The following is a 14,082-nucleotide window of genomic DNA, read 5'->3' on the forward strand; positions in this document are numbered from 1 at the left end:
CCTTGGTCCAGGAGTCTGTAGTTCCTCTCCCCGCCTGGGGCGGGGATTGTTGTGTCTTGTTTTTGGTGTCTTGTTTTCTTTCTCCTCCATGTATCTTGGCAGGCTCTCATTTCTGTGACTGTTGGCCGAAGAGAATGTTCCGGAGCTTCCAAGAAGGGAGGGGACTCGGGTTGGCTAATCCCCGGATGAACGGTGCTCCATCCCCCCCCCATCCCTTGTCGAGGTGTTAAGGAGCCCAGAGGAGCCCCCTCACCCGGACTCTCTTTTCCCACCTCACGCTCACGAGTTTGCCCAGTGCTACTACTGGCCTCAGCCGCTGACGTCAGTCCTGTCACCACCTGGTCCTTCACAACGGACACTTGGAGGCGGGGCCACGGGTGAGGAGGTTGCCGCCGGGGAGGGCGGGCTATCCAGGTTCTGGTTCCAGTTTCTGTCCCAGGCGCCTGGCACGTGCAGCCCACTCAGCGCCTGGCGGCGGGAAGCCAGCTCACTTTAGATCAGTCACCGGGGTTCCCGCTTTAGAAGGGTCCCCACCTTAGATCGATCACTTGGACATTAAGGCACGTTTTAGCGTCTCGTCTTAATGATTATGTCCACTCGTCCATTTGTGTTTTCTGCGTCGTGTCATTGGATGTAATCCTCCGAAATAACGCACACTAGCCTCTGACAACCATGAAGCAATCTGTTACACGTGGGTCTGAACTTGTAGACTCGGTTCAAATATCAAATAAATCTATAACAGAAAGTAGCCTCTGGAGGTCTCCATGTCACGGGGGGACCCTTCCCTCAGCTGTCTGAGGCCCGCTCAGCCCCGTGGACTGGTTTGTGGAGTGACCATTTATCGGGCACCTAGAAGATAATGAACTCTGCTCCTCTGCCTGCCCCGTGATCCCGGAAGCCCCTCGGAGGCAGCTACAGGACACGAGCTGGATGCAGCCCCTGTTCCACATCCAGTGTGGGTCCCACCAGGATCCCACAGCCAGCACATTCTCTGCTGGCTGAGGCCTAAGGTTCGGGCCCTCCCGAGCTTTGATGGGAGGGAGGGAAGGGTGCTGGAATGGGAGCCAGTAGTCTCGGGTCCTTTTCCCAGCTCAGTCATCCCCTTTGTCAAACTGGGCAAGCCCCTTTCCTCCCGTGCCCTCCACATCCCCAGCTGTGCAGTGGGCACGTCCACTCTGCTCCCATCCGTCCCTTGTAATTCCAAGAGCCAGTCTCCAGGGCTCTGCAGAGGCAGTACTGAGAGTCACCGTGGGCAGGCCTGACCCAGCTTCTAGCCCCTTTGGGCTGGAGGTGCTGAAGGTGTTGGGGTCAAGGGCAGAGGCTGGGGGAGATGGGCAGAGTTGTCTTCAGATTCTAGCTCTGCCGTTTATTAGATGTGGACCCTCGGTTTCCTCATTTATAAAATCAGGATTGTTCTGGGGCTTACTCAGCTTTGTGATAATTTGGCTGGTAGGTGGAGTTTTTAGCAGAGGGCCTGGCTCCTGGAAATCAATAAATGATCTGTCTTCCTCCTGGCCCAGCAAGGCTTGTGCTGGGCCAACGTGGGCCCTGGGGCAGGGGTCTTTTGGTGAAGAAAAAAGGTCATTGTGGGGGGCTTCCCTGGTGGCGCAGTGGTTGAGAGTCCGCCTGCTGATGCAGGGGACGCGGGTTCGTGCCCCGGTCTGGGAAGATCCCACATGCCGCGGAGCGGCTGGGCCCGTGAGCCATGGCCGCTGAGCCTGTCCGCAACGGGAGAGGCCACGACAGTGAGAGGCCCGCATACCGCAAAAAAAAAAAAAAAAAAAAAAAAAAAAAAGGCCATTGTGTCAGACCTTGGCCTTAACAATGAGTCCTTACCTGCTGCTTGGGCACCTCCTCTGGGACACACCAGAGTCTGTCCTTCCTCCCTACATGGGACTTTGACCCCCCAGGTGACCTCAGGAGTGAGTCAAGAGTCCCTCTCTCTTCTGCCTCTGTCGTGGGACTTTTGACTGGGAGGCCAAGCAGCTGGGCTGGGCAACCCCCTAGAACACCCTCCTTTATCTCGAGAGTAGAGGTCTTCCTTTCCTGTCTGGTGTGGTACCTCCCCACCAGTGCCCGCTGCCCTGCCTCAGGCTTGGGGTGGCCCAAGCACCGGATCTGGAGCTGGTTAGCTTTTGGAAAAAAACAGCAATGTGGAAACACCACCCACCCACTTCCCAAAGCCTGAGTGGAATGAATGAACAAGTCGTGGGAGGCCCAGCCATCCCCCCGCCTCCCCTCAACTCAGGGCTCTTCACTCCATTTAAAACCACACTGGTGGCCTTTTCTCTGATGATAACAGCAGTTTGGAAAACTTAGGGAAGTTCAAAAAGTAAAGTAAAAATACCCTCACATTCCACCGAGAACAGCTCCTGCTAACATATGGTGAACAGCCAGTCGGCACTTTCCAAGTGCCCAGGAGGTACTTCTGTTATCCCCAAAGCACAGATGGGGAAAGTAAGGCCCGGGTGTGGATGTAAGCCTTGGATGGGGGTTCCCCGAGGAGTTGCTAGCCCAGCACTACTGGACCCTCACTGTGTTCCTGGCACATGGCAGGTGTCTCTCTGGATCTGTTGGGAAGGGGCCAGGACAGCTGGGATCGCTCCCTGCCTTGAGCATTGGCTGTATTTCCCCAAAGGGTTCTGTCTTCCACCTGTCTTCCTCACCCGGCCTGTCCCCTGGGAACCTCTTCACCCTCCAGCCTCAGGAGCCTGCCGGGGCTCTCCCCTCCCCTGGCTCTCTGCTCTTGGGAAGCAGGGACCAAGCAGCTATACTCCCAGTGTGGTGGCGCAGAAAACACGACTTGACTTAGGGCCAAGGCTCCTGAGGGCTGAGCAGTGTCCCCACGCTCGCTCCTGAGACACTCTGTCCCTTCGCCATTCAGAAAGCAGCATTTCAGGGAAGGCCAGTGGCGGCTGGGTTTCAGAAGCCGCAGCCAGAACGGCCCCGTCAGCTGCTGAGCAGGGCTGGTTGGAAGGGTGGGTGTTCTGACCGCGGCCTCCGCTGTGCCAGCCGGCCTCAGGCACCAGCATCTTGGGCCTGGGGGTGGGGAACAGGAACCATGGCTTCCCTCGCCCTCATTTTGAAGACCCAGGCCCCCGCTCTAGCCCCTTCCCCTTTCTAAGATCCCCCCTTATCTTCTCTCTTCCTCTGAGCTGCAGACAGATCTGTAATCTCTTCAGGACCTAGAGAGTCCCAGGGGATCGGAGCTTGGGGGGCAGGGGCGGGGGCGCAGGCAGTCCTCTGAAGCCCTCTTCCACCTTTGGAATGCAGAGCTCAGAGTCTGTCTGATGTGTGTGCCCCCAGACCCACCTTGCATCCCATCCCACCCAGATGCTGCTGCTGGTGGCCTGGGCACTTTCTAACCCTGCCTCGACCCAGGGGCAGATATGGGTTGGAGGTTACAGTTAGTTGTGGCACCTGGGCAGGGACTCGGGTGTCCTCCTGCCTGCCCAGACACTCCTAGGACACAACTTCTGGGCACCTCGGAAACAGCCAGCCGGGAGTGGTTTCTGGAAAGAAACTGCAAGGAGGCAGTTAAAGATCTTGTAGGAGATCAGAAATGGCTAATCCTGGATCAGCTGGGGGGATGGACCCAGGGTGTGGGGCAGAGACAAGGGCCCCACCCAAGGACAGAAGTGAGAGGGGGTGGGGTGGGGTGGGTGTGTTGGGGGCCGGGAATGGGTTTTCTCTGGATGGGGGGCGGGGAGGAGCTGAAGGCCAGGATTCGGTTTTCTCTGGGCAGGGAAGGGTTAAATCCTCCTGGGCCTCCCAGGCTCTGGCCACTCTCCCCTCCTGACCTTTCTCCTCTCCAGCCTCAGGCACAGCCGCAGAGCCACCCGTGCGCCCTGCCTCGTCCTCATGGCCTACCTGAGCCCCTTACAGCTCCAGAAGGTAGGGCCCTGCTGGGTGGGTACCCCGAGGGTCAGGTAAATGTGGGGGGCCCCTCCGGACTTGGAGTAGTCCCGGGGAACTCGACCCACCCCCTTACGTTTTTCAGAAGAGGAAACTGAATCCCAGAGTGGTCGGTTCACAGCCATGACCCCTAACTTCTGCATACACAGCCAGGGGCCATTCAGGCCAACGCACCGCGGTTGGGGTGGGAATGTTTGCGTGAAGAAACCAGAAGAAAACACAGGATCCTGTGAACTGGGGGCGGGGGCGGGGGTCTGGGAAGAGGCGGGGCCGATGAGGGGCGGACCCACCCGCCCCACCCTACCCACAACCCACCTCTAGCGCGGGGCGGGTGGCCGGGCAACCACCCGGTGGGCGCGTTCAGACCCGAAAAGGCTAACCCGTGGGAATTAGAGCGACGGAGACTTTTAAAAAACATGACCCTTGTTGTTTGTTCCTGATGGCAAGAGGAAAATGCAAAAAAATACAGGAAAGCTCAAAAAAGAAAATTTAAACCCACCTATGGATTCCTATGCTGAGACAATATTTTGGCATACAGCCCTTGAATCTCTAAAAGTTTCAGGGGACTTCCCTGGCGGTCCAGTGGTTAGGACTACGCGCTTCCACTGCAGAGGGCACGGGTTCAATCCCTGGTTGGGGAACTTAGATTCCACAAGCTGCGCTGGGGGGCCAAATACATAAAATAAAAGGTCCATCACAATACACAAAAGCTGTCGCCGATTGCTTGCCTGCTTGCTGTATGTTTCATAAAGGAGGCACTACTGTGCTCCCCATCTGATAGCCTGAGAGTCAGAGAGGGGAAAGCACTTGCCCAGGTTCTCACAAATTAGGATACTAATTTGTAGTTGGCTTTTTTTTTTTTAAACTCACAATATGTGTGGAACACATTCCCATGCCAATAAATATTCCTCTATCAGCTGTGTTGTATTTCAGGTAGATAACCATACTTTGTGTGATAAGTTCACCCGTGTGCTGGTTTGTTTGATATCCATCTCCTTCCCTAGACTAAGTTCTGAGAGGCAAGCATCATGGCTGGCTTGCTCATGACTGAATCTCCAGCTCCTAAAACCACGTCTGGTGCACGGTAGATGCTCAGCCAATATTAGCTGAATAGATGAATGAGGTTGTATTCCCTGGAAGGTTAGGGCGGGGGCACCTCCCCCTCCACTTCCCCTTCCTTCATTCAAGCAGCCAACACTGATTGCTCTTCACTGGGCGCTAGACACCATCGCCAGGGAGGGGGGCAGAGCAATGAACAGGATGCTTTGTCCTGCCTCCACAGAGCAATGAACAGGATGCTTTGTCCTGCCTCCTCATGGTTTGGGGAAGGGTCAAATCAATTCTTGTCAAGAGCGTTTGAGGGCAGGGAGAAAGAAGCCTGAATCTCCTTCCTGCCTGCAGTTTCAGGAGGATGGATTCCTGGTGCTGGAAGGATTCTGGTCTGCCGACGAGTGTGTGGCCATGCAACGGAGGATTGGCGAGATAGTGGCTGAGATGGATGTCCCTCTCCACTGTCGCACGGAATTTTCCACCCAGGAGGAGGAGCAGCTGAGAGCCCAGGTAGGTGCCTGGAGCAGGTAAGAATGAGATTTGGTCTCTGATGGGTGGCTCAGTCCCCAGCCAGCGCAGCAGCCTGGAAAGGTTAGGACCCCAAGGCCCATGGGCTCATGCTGGTAATGAATCAGGCCCCAAGCTTTCTGTGGGCCGGGCTCCAGGCTAAGTGTCTTATATGCATATTTCCTTCACTCCCTACTACGAATTTATGAGGTCAGCATTATTGCCCCCATTAGACAGGTGGGGTAAATGAGGCTCAGCTCACTTGCCCCAAACTACACAATTAGTAACTGATAGGGTCAGAATTTGAACCCAGATCTGCCTGATACCAAGTGCATGCTGTCACTGCTCTGCTGTACTTTCTTAGAAGTTTTCCTGCCACAAAGGACCTCTTTGTGGCCAGCAACCCAGCATGAGCCAAGTGATTCTGATGGGCCCACCTGGGTAAGTCATCCCCCAATGAGACAAGGAACTGCTTGTTTCCCCCAGTGACCTACTAGGACTCAGTACAGCTTGAGATGGGTAAGTTGAGGCCCAGGGGTTCTCCCACACAGTTCTCTTAACCCTTCATAGGCTGAATTTATAAGCCTGCCTGCGGCTGGGCCCCCAAGCCAAAGCTGTGGTCCAGGCTCAGTAATGGGGCTCACGCTTACTCATGGCAAGGAGCTTCTGCCATCTGGTGGGCATAAAGGGAATTACAATGACTAGAAGGCTTGCAACCCAGAGAATGGGGACTTCAGAAAGAAAAAGGGTTACAGAATGACACTTTCCTCCAAACAGTCGGTTTCATTTGGCTGCACTGGTATTCAGTAAACCCTTAATATTCACTACTGATACTGTGAAAGACTTTGAAATGGGTTTTTTAAAAATTAATTAATTAATTAATTTTTGGCTGCGTTGGGTCTTCGTTGCAGCGTGCAGGCTTTCTCTAGTTGCGGTGAGCAGGGACTACTCTTCGTTGAGGTGCACAGGCTTCTCATTGCGGTGGCTTCTCTTGTTGCGGAGCATGGGCTCTAGGCACGCGGGCTTCAGTAGTTGTGGCTCGCGGGCTCTAGAGCGCAGGCTCAGTAGTTGTGGCTCACGGGCTTAGTTGCTCCGCGGCATTTGGGATCTTCCTGGACCAGGGCTCGAATCCGTGTCCCCTGCATTGGCAGGCAGATTCTTAACCACTGCACCACCAGGGAAATCCCTAAAAAAGAAAAAAATATTGGCAGTGTCCTGTCTAGTAGTGCTCCGTTCCAGCTTACCAGCACCCTTCATTGTTTTTGAGTTATTATACAACTCTGTAAGTTACATAGAACTGATAATAACTCACCTGATACTCGTCCGTAGAAATGGGTATGAACCGGGCCCGGCAGGATGCAATTATTGCCCTTGTGGATAGATTCAGTTTTGCATTGATTTGTAAATTCATTTCAGCGTTTCTTATTGCCTATATTTGTGTGTTTCTCGGAATTCTCCTTTCACCGTGTTTCTGGTTCCCTTGTGAATTACTGAGTTAAGTAAAAATCTTTGACACGCGTGTAGCGTCACCGTCTTTATTGTTATTATCAGTTATGCTTCCCAGACTTGTTTCCGTGCTAGTGCAGAGGAGTTAAGAATGTTGAATAAAAACTTTTAGTTTTCAGTGGGAAGGGTGTGGAAAGGGCCGGACAGGTCACTGAGTTGAGCCACGCAAGGCACTGTGACATCAGATGTGTGCAGTTGAGGAAGTGCTGGGGCTGTGCCATATGGGAACCCAGATAGGGGCATCGGTGACACTCAAACTGTACTTACGTCACCATGAAGGAAGATATATATGGTGATCATAGGTGGCTAAAGCCACAAGGAAAGCATGGGGCATCTCCCTGGAGCATCATTTTCTTCTTTTTTTAAAATTAACTATTTATTTATTTATTTATTTATTTATTTATTTATGTGTTTGGCTGCATCGGGTCTTAGTTGTGGCACTCGAGCTCTAGAGCATGCGGGCTTAGTTGCCCTGCAGCATGTGGGATCTTAGTTCCCCAACCAGGGATCGAGCCCGCGTCCCCTGCACTGGAAGGTGGATTCTCAACCACTGGACCACCAGGGAAGTCCCTGGAGCATCACTATCATATGCTGCTAAGAAATTTAAAACATGATATTAAAATTAACAAGAACGGAGTTCCCTGGTGGCCTAGTGGTTAGGATTCGGCACTGTCATTGCTGCGGCCCGGGTTTGATCCCTGGTCGGGGAACTGAGATCCCAGAAGCCACAGGGTGTGGTCAAAAAAAAAAAATCAATAAAATTAACAAGGAGAGGTTATTAAGATAAAAGAACAGGATTAGTAATAGCTTATGTTTATCGAGCATTTAGCCATGTCCTTGCTGGGTGTTTTCTATTTAGCAGCAGTAGTAATAATAATAATAAAGGCAGATATTCACATTACACCACATTCCAAGGACTGTTCTTATATGCCTTATATATACTGATTCATAATCCCTACAACACCCTATGAGATAGGTGCCATTAATAGCCTCTATATTTTATGAGGAAACTAAGCCTGGAGAGGTTCAGTAATGTGGTTGTGATTACAGTCAGTTAGTGGCAGAGCTGGGATTTGAACCCAAGTATTCTAGCTCCAGGGTCTGTGTTCTCAACTTCTATAAGATTCAGCCTCTACCTGAACCTGAAGCCTCCAACAATCCAGGGAGGTCAGTTCTATTATTATTCCCCTTTTACAGATGAGGAAACTGAGGCTTTGAGAGGTAAAACAAGTGGCCCAAGGCTCTCTGGGAACCAGGCGTGTTTGATCTGGTACCTGTGTTTCATGCCATTATGGAGTCTGAGTCATGTGATTTATTTAGAGGTTTCTAAGAAATTCCATGCTTGTAGCTTCCGGCTGTGCTTCCAGGTCCTTGGGGTTTCTCTGAGGCGTCTGCAGCTCTGTGGGGTGGGAAGCATCTGAATCCTCTTCCTTCTCTGCCAGGCCCACCTGGGACCCCCTGATGCTCTCTCAGCCCCTCTGTTGTCCCCTCTCCACAGGGCAGCACAGACTATTTCTTGAGCAGCGGCGACAAGATTCGGTTCTTCTTTGAGAAAGGCGTCTTTGATGAGAAAGGTTTGGAACTGGGGCCCTAGAGGCGGGGGTGGCTGGACTCCAGTCCTTCCAGCTTGACCTGTCCCTTGTGCCACAGGAAATTTCCTGGTCCCTCCGGAGAAATCCATCAACAAAATTGGCCATGGTAAGCAGGGGCTGGAGAGAAACTGAGGTCTGAAGAGTTTGGGGGCCATCCCTCAAAGCACACGTTAAGGTAGTAGCCCAACAAATGGCATTTCTGGGTGCAGGGTCCTTCTTGGGCCCTGCTCTCCTGCATCTTATGATGCTAATCACATGACATTGCCACTGTATCACTGGGAAGAGGGGTCCATTTGAGCCCACCCCCCCCGTGCAGATGGGTGTGTGCAGGCTCCTCAACTCTCTACTGCCGGGCCTGCGTATGATTCAGGCCCCAGGCATGTGGGGATTCTGGGTCCCATTGCTCCCTGAAGGCTTCTTAAGGAACACCAAACATGTTGACAAGGTCCCTGTTCCAAGACCCCTAAACCAAGCTAGGAAACCCTCTTATTTTCTTTTTTTTTTTTTCAGGATCGTGCATTATAGTTATTTTGTAGGGAGTTCCCTGGCGGTCCAATGGTTAAGACTCCGTGCTCTCACTGCCGAGGGCCTGAGTTCGATCCCTGGTCAGGAAACTAAAATCCCACAAGGCGCGTGATGTGGCAAGAAAAACAAAAACAAAAACAACCCTTATAATTTATCTTGTAGGCTGATTTTTAAACATGAAGTTATATCATGGTAGCTTTGCTTTTTTTTACAAATTGTGGTAAAATACGTATAATAGAAAATTTACCATCGTAACCATTTTGAAGTATACAATTCAGTGGCATTAGATACGTTCAACCCTCACTTTTTGTAATAACAACAGTAGTGAATAATGAGAAGAGGGACTGTTCTGTGCCTGGTCCTGGGCTGTGCTCGCGCACGCGTTAGCCCATGGAGTCCTATGGCAGCCCAGGAGGCAGGGCTGATCCCATTGTACACAGGAGGAAACTAAGGCTTAAAGGAGAGAAATCGGTGCTCGGAGTCCGACAGAGCAAGCGGCAGTACCAAAATTGCTACCAAGTGATGGGTCCCTTGGAGTCCTTGGTCCTCTGAAGGGCGGCCAGTCAGGGCTAGAAGGTCAAGAATAAGGTCATAGGTCAGGTGAAGGCATCTGTGGGGCCCATTTCTCAGTTATAAGCAAGCAGAAAGCTTAATGCACAGAAAATAGGTGAGAATATCAAAGTGAGGCCTGACCCTGGGTGCCCAGGCCTAGGCGTGGGAGGGATGCATGGGGACTGGGGACTGGCTCTTCAGCCCACCTCTGTCCCGCAGCTCTGCACGCCCATGACCCTGTCTTCAAGTGTGTCACACACTCCCCCAAGGTGCAGGTGAGCAGAGGTGTCAGTGAGGGTGGGCCGGTGGGCCATATGTGAGTGTGGGCAGGCTGGCCATGTGACCTCTGCCCCCTTCCAGGCTTTGGCCAGAAGTCTGGGCCTCCGGATGCCCGTGGTGGTGCAGAGCATGTATATCTTTAAGGTGAGCTCCTCGTCCTCCCCAGGCCTCCATTTACCCTCTGTAAAATGGGCACAGTGCTCATACCAAGCCCTTCCTTACAAGGGCCACAAGCTGCCTCCCCGAGGAAGTATTATTAAGTTGGCGGGAGAACGTGAAAACCGGGTCTCCTCTGGTTAGGGCGTCTGGCACTTAGTTGGGGCTCAGTTAGGGTGCCGTGGAAGGAAAGGGGATCCCGGGGCTGCCTCCTCCCTTTGTTGGCTATTGAAATGCTCTGCTCCCAGCTTTCAAGGCCCAGCCCAGTGCCACCTCCTCCAGGAAGCCTTCCAACGCCCTTGAGAAGAGAGGACACATCGCTGATCCTGGAGCCCAGAGGCTTAATCGCTGGCCTGGGCCCCAGCCTCTCCCACTGCCCCTCACTTCTGCCTTGTGTTCTCGTTAGGGACGTGTGTGCTCAGACTGGGAGCTCCCTGCCAGACAGGGTGGCTTTTCTCTTTGCAGCCCTCCTGGGCCTGGCACATAGTAGGTGCTCGATAGCTGGGTGCTGATGTGGAAGCCTTACAGATAAACACCTGTGGCGGGGGGAAGAGCATCCTACTCAGAGGACTCAGGGCAGCCCCTGCCCCTCCCCGCTCTCCCTGGCCTCACCCGGCCCCTCCTCTCTCCTGCAGCAACCTCACTTGGGCGGCGAAGGTGAGCCAAGAGCAGGCTGGGGGCCAGCAAAGGCCCCGGCGGGAGATCTGGGACTTTAGTGGTTGTCAGGTCTCCAGAGGGAGGGAAGGCACCTGCCAAGATGTCCATAGACAAGAGCCTGGGCCAGCGGAGGAGAAGCCATCTTCTGCTGCTTCCTGAAAGACTGGATGCCGGCGGGTGGGGTGGGGTGGGAGGGTGGAGGGGGGTGTCCTGGAGCCCTTGACCCAGTGGTTCCCGAACCTGGCAGCGACTCCTTGCTGGTTAAAAATACAGATTCCTGGGCCCCTTTCCCTGAGATCTTGAGTCAGGAGGGTGGCAAGGTCCTGGGAATCTGTATTTTACCAAGTTCCCTGGAGGACTGATTCAGCATAGAAACTGCTGATCTGACTACAAAGCCCCTGGATACCCAGATACCCTTTCCAGCCTCCCTCATGGGTGATGATCCACTTCTCTCAAATACCTCCAGTGGCAGAGGGCTCACCACCCGTACAGGCAGCTCTTCCTTTCCTGACATGAGCTCAAGTCATTCCCCTTGTGAGGCCCCCTCGTCCCCACCATCCAGCCTGAGGACAGTCTCCTGAAGGGATGGCCACCCTCTCCCTGAGCCTTCTCTGCTCAGTCCAGCACCCCCAGCTCCTTCAGCCATTACTCCTCCAAATGGTTTGGGGCCCCCACCATTAGGACACCTTCATCTGGACACTGTCTGGATTGTCAAAGTCTGACTTAAACTTTGGTGCTCAGAAAGCACACAGTTCCCCAGGAAGGGATGAGGCGAGACTAGCACCCTCTTGTTGTTACAGACTAAGGTCCTCTGTTCAGCGGTTCTCCACCCTGCCTGGGCCCCAGCATCACGCAGGGGATGTTTACAATGTGGATGCTGGGTCCGTTTCCTGCTTCACACCCAACTTCCAAGTCTTAGCCCACTGGTGGCTTACACTGGACCATCTGGTGGCTGGAGGTGCTCTCGCTGGTTAAGGACGGCGGCTTGAGTTACCTGGCTGGAATTAAACGATTAGCAGCTGCTTTTCAGGCAGCGACTACAACATCAGGCCGTGGACTAAGCACTTTTCCTACACTGTCTCAGAATCCTCCAGCAACCTCGTGAGGTTAGGTTATCGTTGGGGCTGCTTTATGGTTTAGGAAATTGAAGCTTGAGAGGTGAAATCTCTTGCCCAGAGTCTCCAGGCCAGGAAGCAATGAGATTCTAACTACTCATGGGAAGGCTGGGCCTGGAGGGCCCTGGGAGGACCAGAGTGAGTAGAAACGAGGCCAAGGTGGGGTGAGGCCAGGCGCCTGATGCCCAGGCGGGCCTGCTGCAGTCTCCCCTCACCAGGACGCCTCCTTCCTGTATACGGAGCCTCTGGGCCGGGTGCTGGGCGTGTGGATTGCTCTGGAAGATGCCACGCTGGAGAATGGCTGCCTCTGGTTCATCCCTGGCTCCCACACAGGTGAGGCCACCTGCCTCTCCCTGCCCACTCGTCCCCACCCCCAAGAGGGGAGGGACCCCGAATAAAGAGAAGCTAAAGTCCCCACCTTGGCCCGCAGGTGGAGTGTCGAGAAGGATGGTCCGGGCCCCTGCTGGCTCAGCGCCTGGCACCAGCTTCCTTGGGACCGAGCCAGCCCAGGATAACAGCCTCTTTGTGCCCACACCGGTGCGGAGAGGTAGGGGGTGTGCAGAGGGGCCCGGAGGCCATGCCTGGGGGTCTGTGCTTGCTCTGACCAGCCAGCCCTCACCTGAGGGCTGGGAAGTCACTGCATGAGGGAAGGTAGGGCTGGGTGGGCACTGGGAGGTCTGAAAGCTGTGTGGTTGACAGCAGGGTCTCCCAGATCAGGCTGGAATCCAGACCCTGCTACTTCCCGGCTGTCTCCGTGAACAAATGACTGAACCTCTCTGAGCCTCAGTTTCCCCAAACATAAAGTAGGGAAGCCAGTGAGATGTCATATGTAAGATGGTGCACCACAAGTGCTCACAAATCCTGGCTGTCGGCACACCCTTCCTTTTAGAAAAGGGAAACTGAGCCCCAACTCTGCATTCCCGGCTGAGGCCCCAGCTGGCTGGCACAGGACAGAGAGCTTCTGTCTGGTTCTGCAAATGCCATGGAGGTGGATGCCCTTGCTGAGGCTTGCCAAGGGCACGGGCCACAGCGGAAGGGACTTGACCCCAGGGGAACCCATGTCCAACAGCACAGCCTCCGATGCTGGGGCAGACTCCAGGCCCCTGAGCCTCCGGGGATGGGAATGGGGATGAATAGCCCACGACACCGCTTAAGGGAGGGGCCGCCCACCATGTCCCTTCCTGCCTCGAGTGCGCTTTTGACTCGCTGTGTCCCTGCCAGGGGCCCTCGTCCTAATCCACGGAGAAGTGGTGCACAAAAGTGAGCAGAATTTCTCCGACTGCTCACGCCAGGCCTATACTTTCCACCTCATGGAGGCTGCTGGCACGGTCTGGAGCCCAGATAACTGGTAGGTGGCAGGGTGTGTGTGGGCCCCAGACAGCTCCCAAAGAGGTCCTGGAGGCTGGGAGCAGTGCTACTAGCACCTCGAGGTCCTCTCCCCATCCTCTGCAGGCTCCAGCCGACAGCTGAGCTGCCCTTTCCCCCACTGTACACCTAAAGGCCCTCTGAGGGCAGGGACGCCACCCCCTCTCGGGAGAAGCTGTGGGCCACCAACGCCAGCGCCTCAACCCACCGCCCAGCTGCAACGGGGAATTCGCATCTCTCCTCCAGGGCTTTCCTTCTGCTGGTGTCTGTGCAGACAGGCAGGCAGGAGCAGAAGGCTGGGCTGGGTGCCTTCCCCGAGATCTGTCTCTGTCTGTCCCGACCCCAACACAACCTCCCCCTAGAGGCAGCCTCACGGCCATGAAAGGGTTCTGGCTGCCTCTCTGCCGGCTTCTCACTCGTCGTCTCCCCTCTCACATGGAACTCTTGGTCATTACGGTGGGAGACACTGAATAAAAAACACTTCCAAATGCAGCATCTTGATCCTTCTTTCCCAAGCAGCCTTCCTCTCAAGATGGGAACCCTGCTGAAAATCATCGCAGGTAGCCCAGCCCTGCCTGGTGAGGTATGCACGGTGTTAATAACAGTGACATTTAGTGGGCATTCACGGTGCCAAGAGCTTTCTGTGCTTTATCACTGGATCCTCACCCCTTTCAGGTAGGTGCTGTTTACAGATGAGGGAGCTGACACATGGGAAGGTTAAGTGACCTGCCCAAGTCCCACGGCTCTTCAGGCGTTTGGCGAGGTCAGCCGGATCCGGAGCCTGTGCTTCTAACCTCTGTGCTCCGAGTTCTCCTTTCCTGGGGAGGGAAAAGACCAGAGCCTGGAATCTAGTCTGACATTCT

At 54.3% G+C, this 14,082-nt stretch overlaps 1 protein-coding gene across 6 annotated transcripts; it reads left to right on the plus strand.

Annotated features, from left to right (window-relative positions):
• The first annotated feature begins 14 nt into the window (after positions 1-14).
• On the plus strand, positions 15-13,711 carry PHYHD1 (phytanoyl-CoA dioxygenase domain containing 1). 6 transcript variants are annotated; one of them, XM_049711737.1, is made up of 12 exons: positions 15-1,010; positions 3,816-3,894; positions 5,317-5,475; positions 8,477-8,552; positions 8,629-8,676; positions 9,867-9,922; positions 10,008-10,070; positions 10,718-10,739; positions 12,059-12,187; positions 12,285-12,401; positions 13,076-13,202; positions 13,355-13,711. In XM_049711737.1, exons 2-12 carry the CDS (start codon positions 3,862-3,864, stop codon positions 13,599-13,601), a joined length of 1,077 nt encoding a protein of 358 aa, XP_049567694.1. In that variant the 5' UTR covers positions 15-1,010; positions 3,816-3,861; the 3' UTR covers positions 13,602-13,711. The 6 variants fall into 6 exon arrangements, with proteins under 6 accessions (XP_049567694.1, XP_033282910.1, XP_033282912.1 ...); XM_033427019.2 differs by lacking the exon at positions 15-1,010 and having other exon boundaries at positions 3,691-3,894; XM_004269123.3 differs by lacking the exon at positions 15-1,010 and having other exon boundaries at positions 3,692-3,894; positions 13,307-13,711.
• The last annotated feature ends 371 nt before the right edge of the window (positions 13,712-14,082 follow it).

This window comes from Orcinus orca, chromosome 6 (assembly GCF_937001465.1).
Source record: "Orcinus orca chromosome 6, mOrcOrc1.1, whole genome shotgun sequence".
Taxonomy (NCBI): Eukaryota; Metazoa; Chordata; class Mammalia; order Artiodactyla; family Delphinidae; genus Orcinus; species Orcinus orca.

Bases quoted from the DNA above. Each gene is read 5' to 3' on its own strand.
- PHYHD1 (XM_049711737.1), top strand. From the start codon at position 3,862: ATGGCCTACCTGAGCCCCTTACAGCTCCAGAAG. The intron at 10,071-10,717 runs GTGAGCTCCTCG...TCTCTCCTGCAG, and splicing joins AGAGCATGTATATCTTTAAG to CAACCTCACTTGGGCGGCGA. The intron at 12,402-13,075 runs GTAGGGGGTGTG...TGTCCCTGCCAG, and splicing joins GCCCACACCGGTGCGGAGAG to GGGCCCTCGTCCTAATCCAC.